The sequence below is a fragment of the Thermobia domestica genome, chromosome 10 (assembly GCF_964235325.1).
Source record: "Thermobia domestica chromosome 10, izTheDome1.hap1.1, whole genome shotgun sequence".
NCBI classification, from domain to species: domain Eukaryota; kingdom Metazoa; phylum Arthropoda; class Insecta; order Zygentoma; family Lepismatidae; genus Thermobia; species Thermobia domestica.
This window is the reverse complement of record NC_137463.1, coordinates 177782700-177800314: the sequence shown is the minus strand read 5'-3', so window position 1 is coordinate 177800314 and position 17615 is coordinate 177782700. Positions and strand designations below refer to the sequence as shown.

The following is a 17615-nucleotide window of genomic DNA, read 5'->3' as shown; positions in this document are numbered from 1 at the left end:
CATAGTACGTGTAAAATAGTACGTATGTGTCCGGACCTCCAGAACCCACCCCCTGCGTACGTCCTTGGCTATGCCCACAAAATATCCACATTTTTTAGAAATAAAGGTGACTGCAGTGGCTCAGTGGTAGAGCGTTCACCTCTGGTGCGTGGGGTCCCTGGTTCGATCCCAGCTCGCGCCAAGTGAGCTTTGTACTGAACAAACACCGTCTGCGTGGGTTTTCTCGGGGTTCTCCCGTTCCCTTCCACTTTCTTCATTGCAGTTTCATTCATTTCCCATCATCACCGTCTCCCTTAGCTTTGGCGCATAATCGTGGGACGTTAAACTAGATATTTTATTTTATTTCATTTCATTTCTTTAGAAATAAAGCTTGACTTTTAGTGCCTTTCTTTCAATATGTCTGATTTACAATTGGTAGAGAACATAGATTTAAAAAATCTATAATAATGGTTACCAGATGCTTGTTGATATTCAACTTTTGGTGAAAAGAACTTACGAGATGCAGAAAGAAGATATTGAAGTTATGACTTTATATAACACCATATTTATAAATGAAGGACGGAACATACTTCGGATACAAGGAACTTTAAGGACGAATGAAGGCAATTACTCTTCATTACGAAATTCATTCTCAAACTCATAATTTCAGGGAAGCTCAGGCCCCATGGGTATGGGCGTGATCTGTACGATCGTTGACTGTTTGCACCCAACAAGTAGTGGCGTAACTAGGATTTTTTAAAAGGGGACTGAAAAAACATTTTGGGGCCAAGGTACCCAACACTCCAAAATTCCATTGTTTCGGTATTTTAGGTTTATCTTTAATCAAGAACATAAGACAATTAGCGAGCATTTGGGGCAAAAGAATTGTGGTTACTATTTCAGTCTTGAACATTTTTAGCAACTTAGTCATGTTTGTTTTATTCTTTATTAAATTAAAGCTATTGTTTCTCAAAGTAACTTGACAAGATTCGAGACGAGACAGGGTTCTTCCAACAGAAAAAGATGCAATTTTCGAGGCATCACTTTACACAACACATTTTCGAGGCGAGACAACATCTAATCTTGTCCCGTGCGCATCCCTATTTGCACGAAATAATATTAGAATACAGTAAAAAAAAGAAAATATTAATTACCTTATAAAGTAATCAAACCTTAAAAGTCACCTATTTAAAATTTGTCCTGTGAAATAGTTCATATTTTAAGGGGGCTATTCATATAGTAACATAATATTAATAATCAACCATCAATTACTCTGTGAAGATGCTGAATTTTAAGGTGTGTGCGCACCTTCTGTTGCATTTGGGTGCAAATTCGTCAATACTGTAATTTCGGTAGATTTTCTTAGTATCCTCTTTTCTAAAAGGATGTAACAGTGAAATTTAGGTGGGCTTGTAAGAAATTGGAGAGGCTTGAACACCGCTAATTAGACCTAGTGACGCCACTGCCAACAAGCCACCAGTCACGAAAGACAAAGGGAAATATTTAATTTAATAATAATAAAAAAGTTGAACTGTGTAAATTTAGGACTATAATTGTATATGAAAATCATTATAAATACAATTATGTTTTGTATTTAATTGAACTTTTCTCCCTTTCGCGGAACTTATGTCCGGCACGGAATCGAATCCGGATAACCCAAGGATCTCTGTTTCAGATAATCGCTGGTTAGAAATGTTCTCCTTCAAATAAAATGAAATGAAATATTCAGTTTAACGTCCCACGATTATGCTCCTAGGCTAAGAGAGACGATGATGATGAGAAATGAATCAAATGGTGGAATGAAGAAAGTGGGAGGAAACGGAAGAACCCCGAGAAAACCACCGCATACGGTGTTTGTCCACCACAAAGTTCACTTGGCGCTCCTTCAAATAAATTACAGCTACAAATAAAAGATTTTCTACCCTAGAAGAAAGAATCTCCTTTACATTGTTCCGTCCATTAAATGTACATATTAACAATTGCTCTACTGAAACCATTCCTGCAACTAGTGATGTGAAGTGGAAAATTTTCCGCTTAAAACTTCCCATTTCTGAAAATTTTCCATTCTAAACAAATATTCACTATCAAGTATTAACTCCACATTAAGCCATGATATTGATTGAATCCATGAATAGAAATATTACATTACAGCAAATTATAATCTTCCAACTTTCTAGGTCCTATAATGGGAAAATATATAAATATTACTGAGTACCTGGTAATAAACCTAGTATTTGATAACACAAAAATTATTTGATAGAAAAACCGAGTATCATTTTACAGTATGAAACTACGGTAAACTTCCAAACTATACAAATTCAATAGTAAAACTGGAAATAGTAGAAACCGGAAGTAGTTTATTTCTACCACTTACGGTTTAAATATTAGGTTGTCGAAAGAGATGGGACCTATATTGGAACGACGAATGGTTTCCCGAAAACCGTTTCTCAATAGCTCTTACCGTTTTTGAGTTATGACCAATATTGTTGAAACCAGAAGTGGTTCAACATAGCTTCTGGTTTAACTCGAAGATTGGTGAAAGAGATGGAACCTATTCTTGGGATGCTGAATCGATTCCCGAAAACCGCTTGTCGATAGCACTTACCGTTTTACGTCTAGGAAAATCAATATTGAAACCAGAAGTAGTAGTGAATTTATATCACTTCCGATTTTAGTGGAAATAGAGGAGTACAGGTGGTTTGTCCCCTTAAAACCTTAAATCGATTTCTGAAAGCTCTTTATCGCTAGCTATGTTTTATATTCCTTTATGAGTCATGAATATGTTTGTTGAAACCAGATATGGTCGACTTGTACTACTTCCCGTTTAAGTAAGATTGTTGAAAGAGATGGAACCTATTCTGGCAATGCAGAATTGATTCCCGAAAACCGTTTGTCGATAGCTCTTACCCTTTTAAGTCTATGAAAATAAATATTGAAACCTGAAGTAGTAGTGGATCCTACCACTTCCAGTTTTAGTAGAAATGCAGGACTTAAGGTCGTTCCTTTCAGATCTACCTATTTCCGAAAACCGTTTGCCGATCGCTATTACCGTTTTTTACTCGTGGTCTTTAATTTGAAACCGGAAATTTCCGATTTCTACCACTTCCGGTTTAACAGATTGACTGCCAAGGTTGAGGGTACCTGTTAAGTAGGAGGTTGTTGAAGGAGATGCAACCTATTATTGGGATGCTGGATCGATTCCCGAAAACCGCTTGTCAATAGCTCTTACCGATTTTGATGTGATACCTGTTGACAGACAGATACACAGACGGACAGCCGTTCTATAAGACTTCCCTTTCATATGCATAGCGTAGTTTGGAAGTCTAAAAGTACGTATATAGCCAAAGTCAGGAAATATCTTTTTATTTGATAATTAAATATAAAGTTATTTATTGCGGCTTGCAGCTTTGTACTTTTCTTATATATATTTTTCTCTTACTTAGAAGAAGAAATAAAGCTTTTTCTTAGTTACAATTTCAGAATGAATGAATATATGAATATTTATTAGTTTCTCTTCTGAACGAATATATGAAAAAAAAAACATTATTTCCTGAGAACTTCTAGTATTTTTAATGGGATATTTTCGTTAAACTTTGAAATTTTCGGTAGCCAAAAACTTGCAGTAGATATTTTTATATATTTCGTAATTATTATTTCTATAAAGTGAAAATATATAAATATAGAAAAGTAATAAAGCTATGAGAATCGTCTTCGCGCATGAAAAGGGTATGAAACTGATAACTGGAATATTGATATGACGATTTTCTGTGAACGACGATTAATTCTAAGAAAAAAAAACTACATTACATTTTCTAACATATTTTCCAGAAATGAAGAATTGCAAGATAATTAATTTTACGAACCCTTACCCTCACCCTCAATTAACGCCCTCACCCTCACCCTCTATTGACGCCCTCACATTCACCCTCCATCACACTCATCCTTCATTGACGCCCTCCCCTCACCCTCCCTCACCCTCACCCTCCATTGACATCCTCACACTCACCCTCCCTCACACATCACCCTCCATTGACGCCCTCCCCTCTCCCTCCCTCACACTCACCCTCCATTGACGGCCTTACACTCACCCTCCCTCACACTCACCCTCCCTCACACTCACCCTCAATTACTTTATCGCCCTCACCCTCCAACGCCCTCACCCTCAACTACTAAAATGAGGGTGAGGTGAGGGTGATGGCGACCCTCGTGAGGGCAAAATGAGGGAGGATGACCATCTCTGTTCTATACCATCAATAGCAGCAAGAGACAGATGTTACTATCTGAAAAGCATGCACTTTTTTTTGACACACATTACAAAACATCGGGCTATTTGGGACATTAATTACTAAAATTTCAAGGAAAGGAAGCTTCAATAACATTAAGAAGAGTGAACATTATGTTTCTTACATACAATATATATGAAAAACCAATCTTTGTTATTTATTGTTTGGAGTACAGTGGCGTACTGATAGAGCGCTTACTTTTGGTACGTGGGGCTTCTGGTTCGATCTCGGCAAAGTAAGCTTGTGGTGGAAAACGTCGTGTCCGTGAGGTTTCTCGAAGTATTTTCGTTTCTTTCCATTTTCTAATTCCACCAATTCTTATATCATTATTCTTACTTTAATCATCTTCTGTTTTAGCCTAAAAGGTCAGGTATCTAGAACGCAGGTCCACATACCAATTGAGTCGTGATAAAGAAAGCAGTCAAATTTGTTACTAACCCGCCTTCACTCGGTATCGTTCGCTCGGCATTACTATATGTGCTGTGTATTGAGATTCGATAAAGAAAGGAACCAATCTGGCTACTGACTCGAATTCACCTATATCTGCGGATCAGCATTCTAGAATCTTCTCGCCTAAATATCGTAATAGTGGGACGTTAAATTGAAATATTTCATTCCATTTTCTTATTTAATTTAGCTCTTCCCCATAAAATTTTACCTAATATAATAATAAAATATTATCAAGTGCTCGAAAAGCTGGGAGCGAGCTCGGAATCTAATGTGTCACAGACACGAGCTTCGAGGTAATCTTATTAAATATGTTAAATTGGACTTCACAACACTATAGATGTTTATTTTACTTCGACCTCACTTACCCTCGTCCTCTAAGTGGCAGTTGGCCCTCGCCCTCGCGAATGGAGTCGTACATCACTCTAGCTCGCAGTTGTCCCTGTGCTGTAAACTTGTCCTCGACTTCACAGTGACGGTTGGTCCCCACCTTCGTTCACCCTCGCCATCGCGAAAGAATTTCTTCATCCTACTAGCGAATCCTCGCTTTCGCAGTGGCAGTTGACCTTCACTCTCGCGAAGGGAATTGTCCGTCGCCTTCGCTCACCCTCGCCCTCGCGTCATTGTGGACGAGGGACTTTGAGGGTGAGGATTCCGTCGAGAGGGCCCCGTCGCGAGGATGAACATCTCTGGTCATCACTACCAGATCAGTTGTTGAATGTTTCATAATGTTATACTAAAATCCATGAACATTGAAGCGAAATAAGTAAAATGATGAGATTAACAATTTAAACTGCACAATATTTCAAGGCTCGCGTTGCAAGTATTTATACCATTACGCAAACTCTATTTCAAATACAACCATTATTATACACTTTATTTTCATAAACTTGTTCTTATAGCAACTATATCGATTTCCTAATTAAATTCAACTTATAGATGATTTTGACGTACATAGCATCTAATACTTAAATAGCAGCTAATACAAACTATAAAACAGGTAGGCCTAAACATTCGATGTAAATAAATAACAAACTTAGGATATTATAGATTACGGGAATTGCAATTTAATTCAATTTTAAACAGAATACATTTTCTATGTGATTGTTCAAATCGCTGTTAAAAAATCCTGATTATGAGTTACACTAATTTTTTAAATTATAAATACAAGTGTATATTGCAGCTCTCTCGCACTCTCACTCTCTCTCTCTCTCTCACACTATATATATATATATATATATATATATATATATATATATATATATATATATATAATATTGCAAATAGGTATCAGACACATGAATATTTTCATTTTGGACGTATGGTTTAAAGTTCGTATTCAAATCAGAAATCTGTTCTCATTACTGCGGATGTAGTATTAACATTAATGAGAAGTATTAACGTTCCTCATTTTAGCATCTTCGTATATAGCCTAAATGATGAACATGGTGAATAAATGTGACTGAGCTTCGAAACGTGACATTTCATCTGTTTTTGTTTCTTCAAGCACTTTAAAATAGAACTTTATATTTACAAAATATGTTTCCATGCATTAAAAAAACATTCCGCAGGCATATTCGAACCGCCGCCTTTCGATTCCAGAACTTCAACAGTACGATTAAACTCACTTGACCAGCGAGGCAACTTAAGAAGAGACACCTTGTAATATTGCTAATAGATCATTCGAAGCACAGGTTCACACTTGAAGTTTTTAATAGTCATTTTCTGCCTTCTTCAGTAATTTCAATTGAAGATGATTGATTTTGTATATTGAAACTGTGCATGCAGTGTGAATTGTATGTGGATCACATAAATACGTAGTTTTCTGTTTAGTTCATGTTCAATAAATTCACATGTTAGTGAGTGTTCCTAATAACTGTAGACTGTGTCGAATCATTTTCCCTCTCATTTCCACCGAATATTCTTCGCGTAATTATTTACAGACTAAGATTTCATAAGAACAAAGTTTTCTGCTTATAATTTTCTTATTTTGCTTTATTTTTCCTCGAAAATCATGAATAATTATTCATTACTACGCTCGTTTGTTAAAGAAAGCACAAAGATGCAATTATAAATGATGAAAACTGACTTGTGAGTTATTAATGAAAATGTGAAGTTACAGTATAAGCGAACTTTCTTTTGCAGATTACGGTACATTTAAGTGCATCACTAAATGTAATTTAGAGAAAGAAAATAAGAAACTCAAATTCTAATAGAAATTGTAAACATTGTATTTTAGTTTGCAACTACTATTCTGTTCGTTAAATTTACTATAAAACTACAGTTTCTTGTCTTTATAATGCCGATTTGGGCTTATTTTATAATTTGAAAATACCTCTTTTTTAATTTCCGGCCCAATTGAAGTTGCACATGTGCATATGGTTTGAACGATTTCCCTATTATGTTGTGCTTCCTACGAACACACCGTTATTCAATTTTGTGAACATTCTTCAGGACATATTGTAGTTAATTTTGTTTACGCTTTTAATTTAAAAGGAATTGGATGTAAATGCGGAACTCAAATTCTCAGATGAAACTTGTTAAATAGATCACATAAAAATTATATATATTTACTAAATGAAAAAATTAAACACCTGAAAGGAATGGTCCAATATCGATGTAATTTCGTACACGTGCATATGATTGTTAAATGTGAAAGTGATTAGAGTTACAATGATCTTTGATACTTATTAGTTCACCAGAATGAACTAATAATTTTCACCGCTTGTAGGATGTTGAACCTCGTCGGGCTTGAATGCGTGAATTGATTCATTGAAGAGGATGTCATATTTGGATACATGCATTGATTCGTTGGGAAGGATGTCATGCAAGTGTTGTGTCCTTTTCTAAGGCAAGTTGAGCTACAATCGTTGCATCTGACTCTCGATATTATAGATGTTGGTACTGAAACGGAGTAGGCGTCTCACCTATGCCCAAACATTCCTATTCTATTCGTTGCCAATCAGGGGTTCTTGTTGACCAATAAGGTACTTCACTCTCATCCTAGGAATTCATAGACAAGCGTTGTTCTCTTCAAAGGTGGTACCATAATACTGTCTCATGAGACGCAGTACACTCGGCGTATAATGTCCATTAAGTACTGTTGTGTCCTCGGAATTCTCTGAATCATTAATAGAGGTGAACTGAAGTCATACCCGATGAAATGAAAAATGAAATGAAATCTTTAGGTCCCACGCATATGCCGACTAGGGTAAAGGAAACAGTGATGATGAAAAATGAAGGAAATGGTAGAATGAAGAAAGCAGGAGGAAACGAGAAAATCCTAAAAACACGCACACGGTATTTGTACAGCACAATTTCACTTGTCACGAGCTGGAATTGAACTAAATGTCCCATGTACCAGAGCTGAACGCTCTACCTCTGAGCCACCGCGGCCCCTCATACCCGATGAATAACCACATCACGATACTATATGTAATACCATTTTTCTATCCGAAACATAAACATAATGTGTCCTCTCCTATCGACGTCAACACACTAAAACAATTATAATCCAAGGTGGTACTAAACCTAGATTTATAACTGAAAATAATGCGATGCCATTTGTCAGAAGTCCGCCATTTCCGAATTTAAACTGCACTAAAACACAACCGTATGGTGATATCATCAGACTATGCATATGACGGTGATTTGCTATGCTGGCAACTGATAGCCTCCAACCAATGGTGCAGGATGACACGAAATGTTAAGTAACTCCATTATTTGAGTTACGATGACAGGCGCAGATGAAAAGGGGTTACAATGTGCTTGGTAGAGAATACGACGATCCTCCCTTGATGTAGCCGGACTTAGTCCACCGGAACCTTGACGACGACGTATGAGGTTTTCCCGCACGTTCCCATTCAGTCGAACATCGGCAACTGTCACAATCAAATGAACCACATGTCTTTATGTTGCTTGGTTCAACCAGTCGACAACCTGCGAGCTTCAATGAATACATTTCAAATCTGTTAAGTCCTGATAGTGTTGTCTCACACGAGTACTTGTCATTGTACGTGATCCTTCACAGCACTCACTAACAATCTGATGACAAATATGTTCCTTCTATCTTTATCAGGCCTGATAACACGTCACGTGTTGACAGCTCTAATTCCTGTGGCTGTTCTGACAATCACAGGTCATTATAGATGATACTCACTGAGAGTATACACATGCACGAAATTACATTAATATTGGACAATTCCCTTCAAGTGTTAATGTTTCGTAAGTAAGCGTATCTATATTATATAAATATAGATGCGTCTGTTCCAGTGTAACTGTGAAATGCCTGGACCAAGGTCCCAAGCTTGTTTCATATACCAATACAGTGGGATAAGATAGCTTTGCAACCTAGGAAGGTAGAAAGTGGTTGTGCAGAAACAAATAGCCTATATTAGTTTAAGGAGAGTCTGAGGTAAACAGTGACACACTTGATGCTATTTAAATACAAGTTAAGCTCCAATTAACATTGTGGTGAAAAGGGGTGAATAATGAAATCGACCGACATTAGTGTCCGACAAAGAGACCGACATTAGTGTCAAAACTATACAGATTTCAGGATCGGCAAGTTGATTAATTATAATCCCGTTGACATTTGAATTCAAGTTCAAACAAGAAGGGATATGTCAGGTAGCCTAGGTTGACTTCCTTGAGCCTCAACTTCATAAAATTCCACAGCGATCCTTTTAATAACTAATATGCGAAGTAAGGATTGTAAAACGTTTTCTTGACGACACATATTGATCACTGTGTGTTGTGATATAATGATTCACTCATCCCAGGACAAGATTTCATCTGAGTAGAGAGTATTTGTAATTCGGACTCTCTAGTCAAATCTTCACCTCCAAAAACCTGCATGGAGAACGAAACTTAAATTATATTAACATAACCGTGACTTCAGGTTTGCGAATGAAGAGATGAAGAGAGTGTATGTGACTGCATTCTACAGCAATTATCTATGTAATGTGAAAATTCTCCTGGATACATTGACGTTCGTAGTGACATATTTCCATTTTGCATGAATTGATTACTGTTGACATATTTTACAGAGGAATAAGTTTCTGATTGTTATATTAATATATTATAACCGACAGTAATATCTGAAAATCTTCCTCTTTACACAATTTGGTTCCTGAACTTTGTGTTTTGGTAACTTACGAAATAATATATCTCCACTTCTCTTCAAAATCACTATACATTGTTGGAAATTTTATGACATGAAAACAAATTTATTGCCTTTATAGTTGAGTGTTTGGCACTCAAAGAAATATGTGCAGCTGTTTTCAGGGAATTATTATTACTATTTCCACATAAAATCGGCCTGTCTTTGAAATACTTAGCAGAAAATCGTAGAAGCAATTTCATATGATCTATTTTCTTTATGATATAATTGCTCATTAAATGGACAATTTATCGTGGCTGTCTTTGTACGAATATACTCTACACCAAAATGCTCCTATAACAGTAAATGAACGTATTTTCAGTACGAGCTGCACATAACAGTCGTTTGAATGTGCAGTGATGATATGGGAATAATTTCTCAACATACCAACTTAAAGTTATTAAATAACGTTCATTATATTATGCAGATGCTCTTCAATGAAAAATAACTTTTCATATAATTTCTTGGAAATTTATAATATGCATAATACATATATATTTAGTTGCCTAATTGTCCATTAGAACTTTTTCTAGTTTTCTTAAGTGCACGACTGAATACACAATAATTATTCTAACAAACAGTGTAAATAAATGAGCGTATATTAGACGTACTGATACAGACTTGCGTCATAAAACTGTAATCGAATTTTAGCCGATGGAACATGTTCCAATCACATGTTCATCGTGTATATGTAAATACAGTATATTATAATACTATACATGTATATCTTATTGAATGTGTAGTTTGTGTAATCTGTAAATTCAGGTAGGATTGTGGTAGTTTAATGTTTTTTTCTGCATTTGACAATAAGAATGGATATAAAAACACCAGTATGCCTATAGGGGTTCCAAGTTCAGAAATCCTACTCCATAGTATAATGGAAAATCACCGGTACTATTTCTGTAAGGAAATAACAAAAACAACAATATGACGCAATGCTAAAATACATATACATGCTCTATAACAGTGTATTTTATGGTGATTTTGAGCGTTGTTTTTATATTAGTATATGTTTCGTTTTACTTCTTATAAGTATTAAATAGTGTACTTACGTGTAAATTGTTCGATGCATTTACGGCCTTCCTCATCACACAATTTCTGCCTCTCTACAAAATAAATGAATCCAAAATTTATTCAGCTTACTTGACAACAGCATAAAAGATCATTGGAATATCAGGTTGGTATCAAAGGAAAGGTGACTGTCGTTTTAAAGTGTACCACTGTGGGCAATACTGTATTAACAGCAGGGCTGCAGCATATGTAACCAATAGAATTAAACATAGGTCGAACTGCCAGATAATCTGTGCACAATATTTATTTTGATTAGAGAATTAGGTCCTTATGCAAAGTCGTTCTGACGCGTGATTAGCGCCATACTAAAGAGTTTGACTAATATATATTTCTTGTAGTAGTCAGACTTTTAGTATGACGCTAATCATACTTCAGGAGGTTAGACTCTAGGTCTACGTTAATAAGAGCAAGCTATATAAACCTGAAACAAAACAACAATGTAAATATTAACACGGTTTTAAGACCAGATTACTGGTTTTATCCAGCTACTAAACAACATAGACGGACGGACGGAAATATGGACAGGGTAAATTTATAACGAAGTTTCGGTAAACCAATATCTTTAACAATACTTGTTACTAATTGTAGTATTTTCGTCTACAAACAAAAGTTCTTCCCTGTTCTAATGCTGAAGAAGATTCGAAAAGATCTAGGAGAAAAGATATCATTATCAGGGATGAAAAATTTATTGCTTAAATGGGCATTCATTTTCTTCAAGGGGAAATCCCTGGCATCCTCTTGTTAATATGCACATTGGAAAGAATAAACGCTTTAACCCATTTTTGTAAGAATTTAGCAGCATCTATGTACCCTTAAAAAAGGAAATAAGAAAATAATGTTCAGATTATTTATTTGGTTGGTGTTTGGGAAATCGTCAGATGGAAAAAGCAATCAGTTAGTGGCTTTCAAAGAAGGAAGGAATTAAATCATTACATCAGAAATAGTAAAGTGAAAAAGTTTTTGCAATAACTTACTTAATTAAAAAAGAAAGTTTTGTATGAAATCTGCTACAGAAACAGTTGGAAACATTCAGGTGGCTATGGCCGTTCTTTTTGTTATTGCCACCACCTACAAGACTATTTAAATATTTCTTGACAACTTCACGTATTTTACATTTTATACAGGTAATTTGTCCTACCAACATGTTGTGGTAGCTAAATACAACGTTATTCTAAAGTGATGTTTCATTGTGTGCCGTGATAATGGTTTAATACTTGGGAAAAGTTGGCTTGTATTAAAGAACTTTAGACCATGTCTATGAGAGGTGTTTAATATTCGTAAGTAGAAATTTAAATAGATTTATTTTTATTTATTTATATATTTTCTGGACTTAACCTTGAGGTACGTAATATTAAAATTTTAGTTAGATATATGCCATAGGTCTTTATTAGAAATACGTCTGTTATATTATCTGGATTTTCTAAATATAATTTGCGTTAATAACCTATCCAAATTATTCAACTTGCAATTAATATAAATGACCATAAGGCAGCATCTTAAAAATGTAAATGAGGAAACACGTCTTAAATCGTGGAATCAAAAAATTTCAATGGGAGTTTATTAAATGTTTTGTTTCGATTTAATTAATATTACAATAAATTGTTATTTCTTTTGAAATTCATTCCGTTAATTCATAATAGCTAACTATCCTTTGTATCAAGCTTGCACTATGAAACCATTTGAGTGTTGCACTTTACTGTCGTTTGACTAGATTGCTGCTAGTGGGATTCGAACCAGGTTCAAAGTTTTGAATCCCAATAGAAAGAAAACTAAATACGCACGGCTATAAGAACAAGCTGTGGAAATTCGTTTCGGTTAAATTGATAGCGAGTAGTCCAGTGAAGAAAGTAAAAATAAGACTTATGTTGGGACTAATTAATAAAAAGCTGAAAATTTGCCAATTATTACATAATCACAAGGGGAGTATTTCCTCGAAAGTCCGCAACCTACTCTCTCTTGTTTTCGCTCCATGACCCTAAACATGCAAATTTGAAAACCTACATTAAAATGTCAAGAAATCGATTAAACCACCTTGTATCAGTATGATTTCTTACTTGTAAGTAGGGAGGGGACATCTTGGAGTGTTTTTTCCTACTGCGCATGCGCAAACAAGCCACGCCCCTTCACGCTGATTGGCTGGCGCCGTTCACGTGACTCCCCGCCCCCTGACCAGCCCACTGGACTCACGTACTCGTTCCCTTTTATGCGCAAAGAAAATCTACATCTTATGTCAAACTCGGGATATGGGGATTTTCGAACATGCCACACTTATTTTACCTGGGTCTTATATATGACACTTAAAACCCAATCACTCGTCAACGAAGCCGCATATTGAGGTGGTGTTTCCCCACACACCAACAACTACATGTTCCAAAACTACCGACCCTCGAGTTCAAAGGTCAAAATACTTAAAACCTAATAACTCGAAAACGGAGCGACATATTGAGGTGCTGTTTTGGTCATCACGCCCACGTTTGGCCACGCACCCTGGCCACGCCCACTGTACTCACGTACTCGTTCCCTTTTATGACCTACTGCGCAAAGAAAATCTACATCTTATGTCAAACTCGGGTTATGGGGGTTTTCGAACATGCCACACTTATTTTACCTGGGTATATATGACACTTAAAAACCAATCACTCGTCAACGAAGCCGCATATTGAGGTGGTGTTTCCACACACCACAACTACATGTTCCAAAAATACCGACCATCGAGGTCAAAGGTCAAAATATTTAAAACCTAATAACTCGAAAACGGAGCCACATATTGAGGTGATGTTTTGGCCATCAACTACCACATGGCCCAAAGGTCAAAGGCCCACGTTTGGCCACGCCCCCTGGCCACGCCCACTGTACTCACGTACTCGTTCCCTTTTATGACCTACTACGCAAAGAAAATCTACATCTTATATCAAACTCGGGATATGGGAGTTTTCGAACATGCCACACTTATTTTACCTGGGTATATATGACACTTAAAACCCAATCACTCGTCAACGAAGCCGCATATTGAGGTGGTGTTTCCACACACCGACAACTACATGTTCCAAAAATACCGACCATTGAGGTCAAAGGTCAAAATACTTAAAACCTAATAACTCGAAAACGGAGCCACATATTGAGGTGATGTTTTGGCCATCAACTACCACATGTCCCAAAGGTCAAAGGTCAAAAATACTTAAAACCTAATAACTCGAAAACGGAGCCACGTATTGAGGTGGTGTTTCTACATTTAGTCATTGGTCATCAACAACTGACTAAATGTGGTTACTCCACCTCAATATGTTGCTTCATTTACGAGTGATTGGGTTTTAAGTATTTGATCATCGAGGCCAAAGGTAAAAAACTTAAAATCTAATCACTTGAAAACGGAGCCACGTATTGAGGTGCTGTTTTCACGGTACTGTTTTCACATTTAGTAAAGAGTATGGACTATTTAACATAGCACAGATTACATAAGAGTCTTTCTCTTTTTCAACTCCTATTTTAACATAGCATAGAATACACACCCACCCACCCACCCACCCACACACACACACACACACATACACATACACAAACACACACAAAATAGAGATTATTTTCTTTTACGGTGGTAGCTACCCCAACACTCTTGGGTTCGGCAATGGCGGAGTTAAATATTAGCCTTCTTAGCAGAGTTAAAAAAAATAACAACACCATTTAACAAGTCTGGTTATTCACACCCACACATCCACACACACACATACATGGTTTACGGAGAACTTAATCTCGCGCCAGTGACCATCGTCATCATCATACTCTCATAAATGAATAAAGCATAATATCATTAGCACCAATAGTGGTGAGTGAGAATTTGTTTAAGAAATCGCGTGGTGGATAACCAGACGCACGACATGCTAGATATAGAAAACAATAATGTCCACAAAATTTAGATAAATCACCTTGAATACGTCTATTATCCCATGTATAATACAGACAGTTTCGTTTTAAAAACCTTATATGATGTTGTATATAGGGAGGTATACCATAGCTTTCGAAATACTCTCCCACACGCATATTAGATATATAAACAGCAACCGAATGTTCACCAGACTTATCACTAGAATGTGTATTTATAATTATGGCTGCTGGAAATGTATGAATAAACAGAGGTAGAGATGCAAGGGCTCGAAAAAGCCGGCTTTTTTTGGAAAAACTCGGTTTTTTCTGCTTCGCTTTTTTGCTTGGGAAATTTTGGGCTTTTTTCAAAATTCTGCTTTAAATTGATAAAACAGACTTAGTTTCGCTTCTCTATAACACAAACAGTCATTTAATTAGTGATTGATGCTGATAATAATATAAAACCTCGAAAATAAACCATGAATTTTGAAAAGATATTTCAAACAATTTTACTTCAACGTGTTTACATTATGAATTCCAAAGGATTAACCAATGTATATAATAAGAATTTTTAAACATCCTATATACAAAAGTAAGCAGAGTTGGCAATCACCATGGTTATTTTTGAAAATGCCAAAAACCCGTTTTGGGGGGATGTTTAAACCAGACTTTTTTGGTTTAAACCAAGTTTTTTGATTTAGATATTTTGCTTTATGTATTTATATTACATATTGACAGAAATAAGTTTGTTTCGCCTTGGTTATGCAACAGCGGGGTTATGCTAGAAGAAGTCCCATAAGCTTAAAGAAGTGCGGTCAGTAAATTTCTTAAATTGAGAAACTCCCGTCCTAGCCATCGGGAAAATCCCGTCATTACTTGAAATGTAAAACAATAACGGGAAAATCCTGTTATTGCTTTGCATGTAAAATTTAAAGGTCAACATATCATAATCAGTATGCTAAAACTGAGGTATTAAATTAAAAAATTAGTACGTAGATATAATTGAAAGTTCAATCCAAGCTAATGTTGGAAGCTACGTAGGCAATCGATAAATTTTGCCAATTTCTATCAATATATTTAAGCAATCTTGGCTTCTTTTTAAAACAACAGGCATTTAGGCATGCAGAAATATACAATTTGATTTTGTTTCGTATGTTTAGGCTTAACATCCTTACGTAATACCGAGGTTATCAAGGAAAAGACTTTCGCTTAAAGTGACACCCGAACCGCTACTTAGTTTACGCATGAAAGAAGGGATGTGGTTCGACCGAGAATTGAACATGGGACACCTTGATTAAAAGGTGAAAGGGAAATAAAACTATTGCAGGTGGTTTGTAATGTAGAAATGCCACCATGAAGTTCACACGATTCGCGTTTTTATTTTTTTTATTTTTTTGGTTTAAACCAGTTATTAAAAAAAGTTGGTGTAAACCAGCCAACCCTAAAAGTAAACACTTCTTTTTAAAAAATACACAAATAACTAGCAAAATTGTATGTAGTATTTTTACTTCAAAATATTCCATACTCACTTTTTGAAACAAAATAAAATTAAAATAAAACATAAGAGAAATACTTAGATTTATATGATACACTTAAAAGCTGCACATCTAGAGCTTTTGGTTCTGTATATTCTTGAAATTCTACACTTAAGTTTTATATAACCATCATCACGGTTTACCCAATCCTCAAGTTTTCTTAATTTTTAACAAGAGAGATTCTACATATCATTACGGAACTTCCCCCCCCAAAAAAAAGTACTACGGAATATATTTAAGTTAAGCTAAATACAACTGCACAACAAACATGACTGAGTGGCTAGCTTTTGCGCTTCTATCTTTAAGTCAGTGATTCTACCAGCATTCGACCATTCTGACAAAGCTTTTCTTTATTCCATGTGTGAATGTAGAAATAGTGCGTGTACTGTGAGATGGCCGACTTACTTTCTTATTGTTTTTAAATCGTTATTATTACTAATTACCAGCAGTGGCGGTTTTGCGAAGGTAAGGGGGCGGTCTTTTGGACTAAAGCCTGTTCCCCAAAGTTATGGAATGTCTGCAAAAAACGAAATATCTATTAGTTATGCCTTTACTCATAAACTTTAAGCTCCCGTCAAAAAATTAGGAATGTTTAGAAAAACTAAACATTAGTAAGAAAAAACCTTCCCAAAATACTTTCCTAAATCCGCCACTGATTCTCAGTATAAAATGATCTTTAAGGTTGTATCCGGAAGATTATTGTTAAACATATAAACGAAACGAAATATTAGTTATGCCTGTACTCATAAACTTCAAGCACCTCCCAAATAAAATTAGGACTTTTTAGAAAACGAAACAATCAGAGAAAGCATACCTAAAGTACTTTTCTAAATCCGCTACTGATTATTTGTATAAATTGGTATTCAAGGTTGTGTCTGGAAAATTATTGCTAAATCACTGCACAGCTACAGTATAACAGAAATGTGGAAGTACGGTTTGACGGATAGATTGAAAACGTACCATACGCTTTGACAGATATATAGAAAAACGTAAGTTTAATTTTTGGAGCTAGAGTACTAAGCTCTTAGAAATGAAACACGAATGACAAACTAAAATGATCTAGAGAAGAAAAAATGTCGATAACTTAAAAGTTAAAATAAAGTTAAATAGCCTCTAATATTGCCCTCAAATACTACATTCTTCATGTTATCTTTATTTCGTAAAACACGTGCTCCATCCATCTTGATGGTGAATTTCAGAGCGAAATATCGCATTTAGGTCATGGAATTCTTATCTAACTATAGAATATTCTATAAGAAAACTATTTAGATAGAAAAA

At 35.6% G+C, this 17615-nt stretch overlaps 1 protein-coding gene across 4 annotated transcripts in view; it reads right to left on the bottom strand.

Annotated features, from left to right (window-relative positions):
- Positions 1–17615, bottom strand: part of LOC145662855 (uncharacterized) — a 426736-nt gene that overhangs the window by 146208 nt on the left and 262913 nt on the right. For all 4 annotated transcript variants that reach the window (XM_081728788.1, XM_081728787.1, XM_081728790.1 and 1 more), the window contains one exon: positions 10923–10976. In XM_081728788.1, the coding sequence (XP_081584914.1) occupies positions 10923–10976 (54 nt within the window). The remainder of the gene's footprint in view (positions 1–10922; positions 10977–17615) is intronic.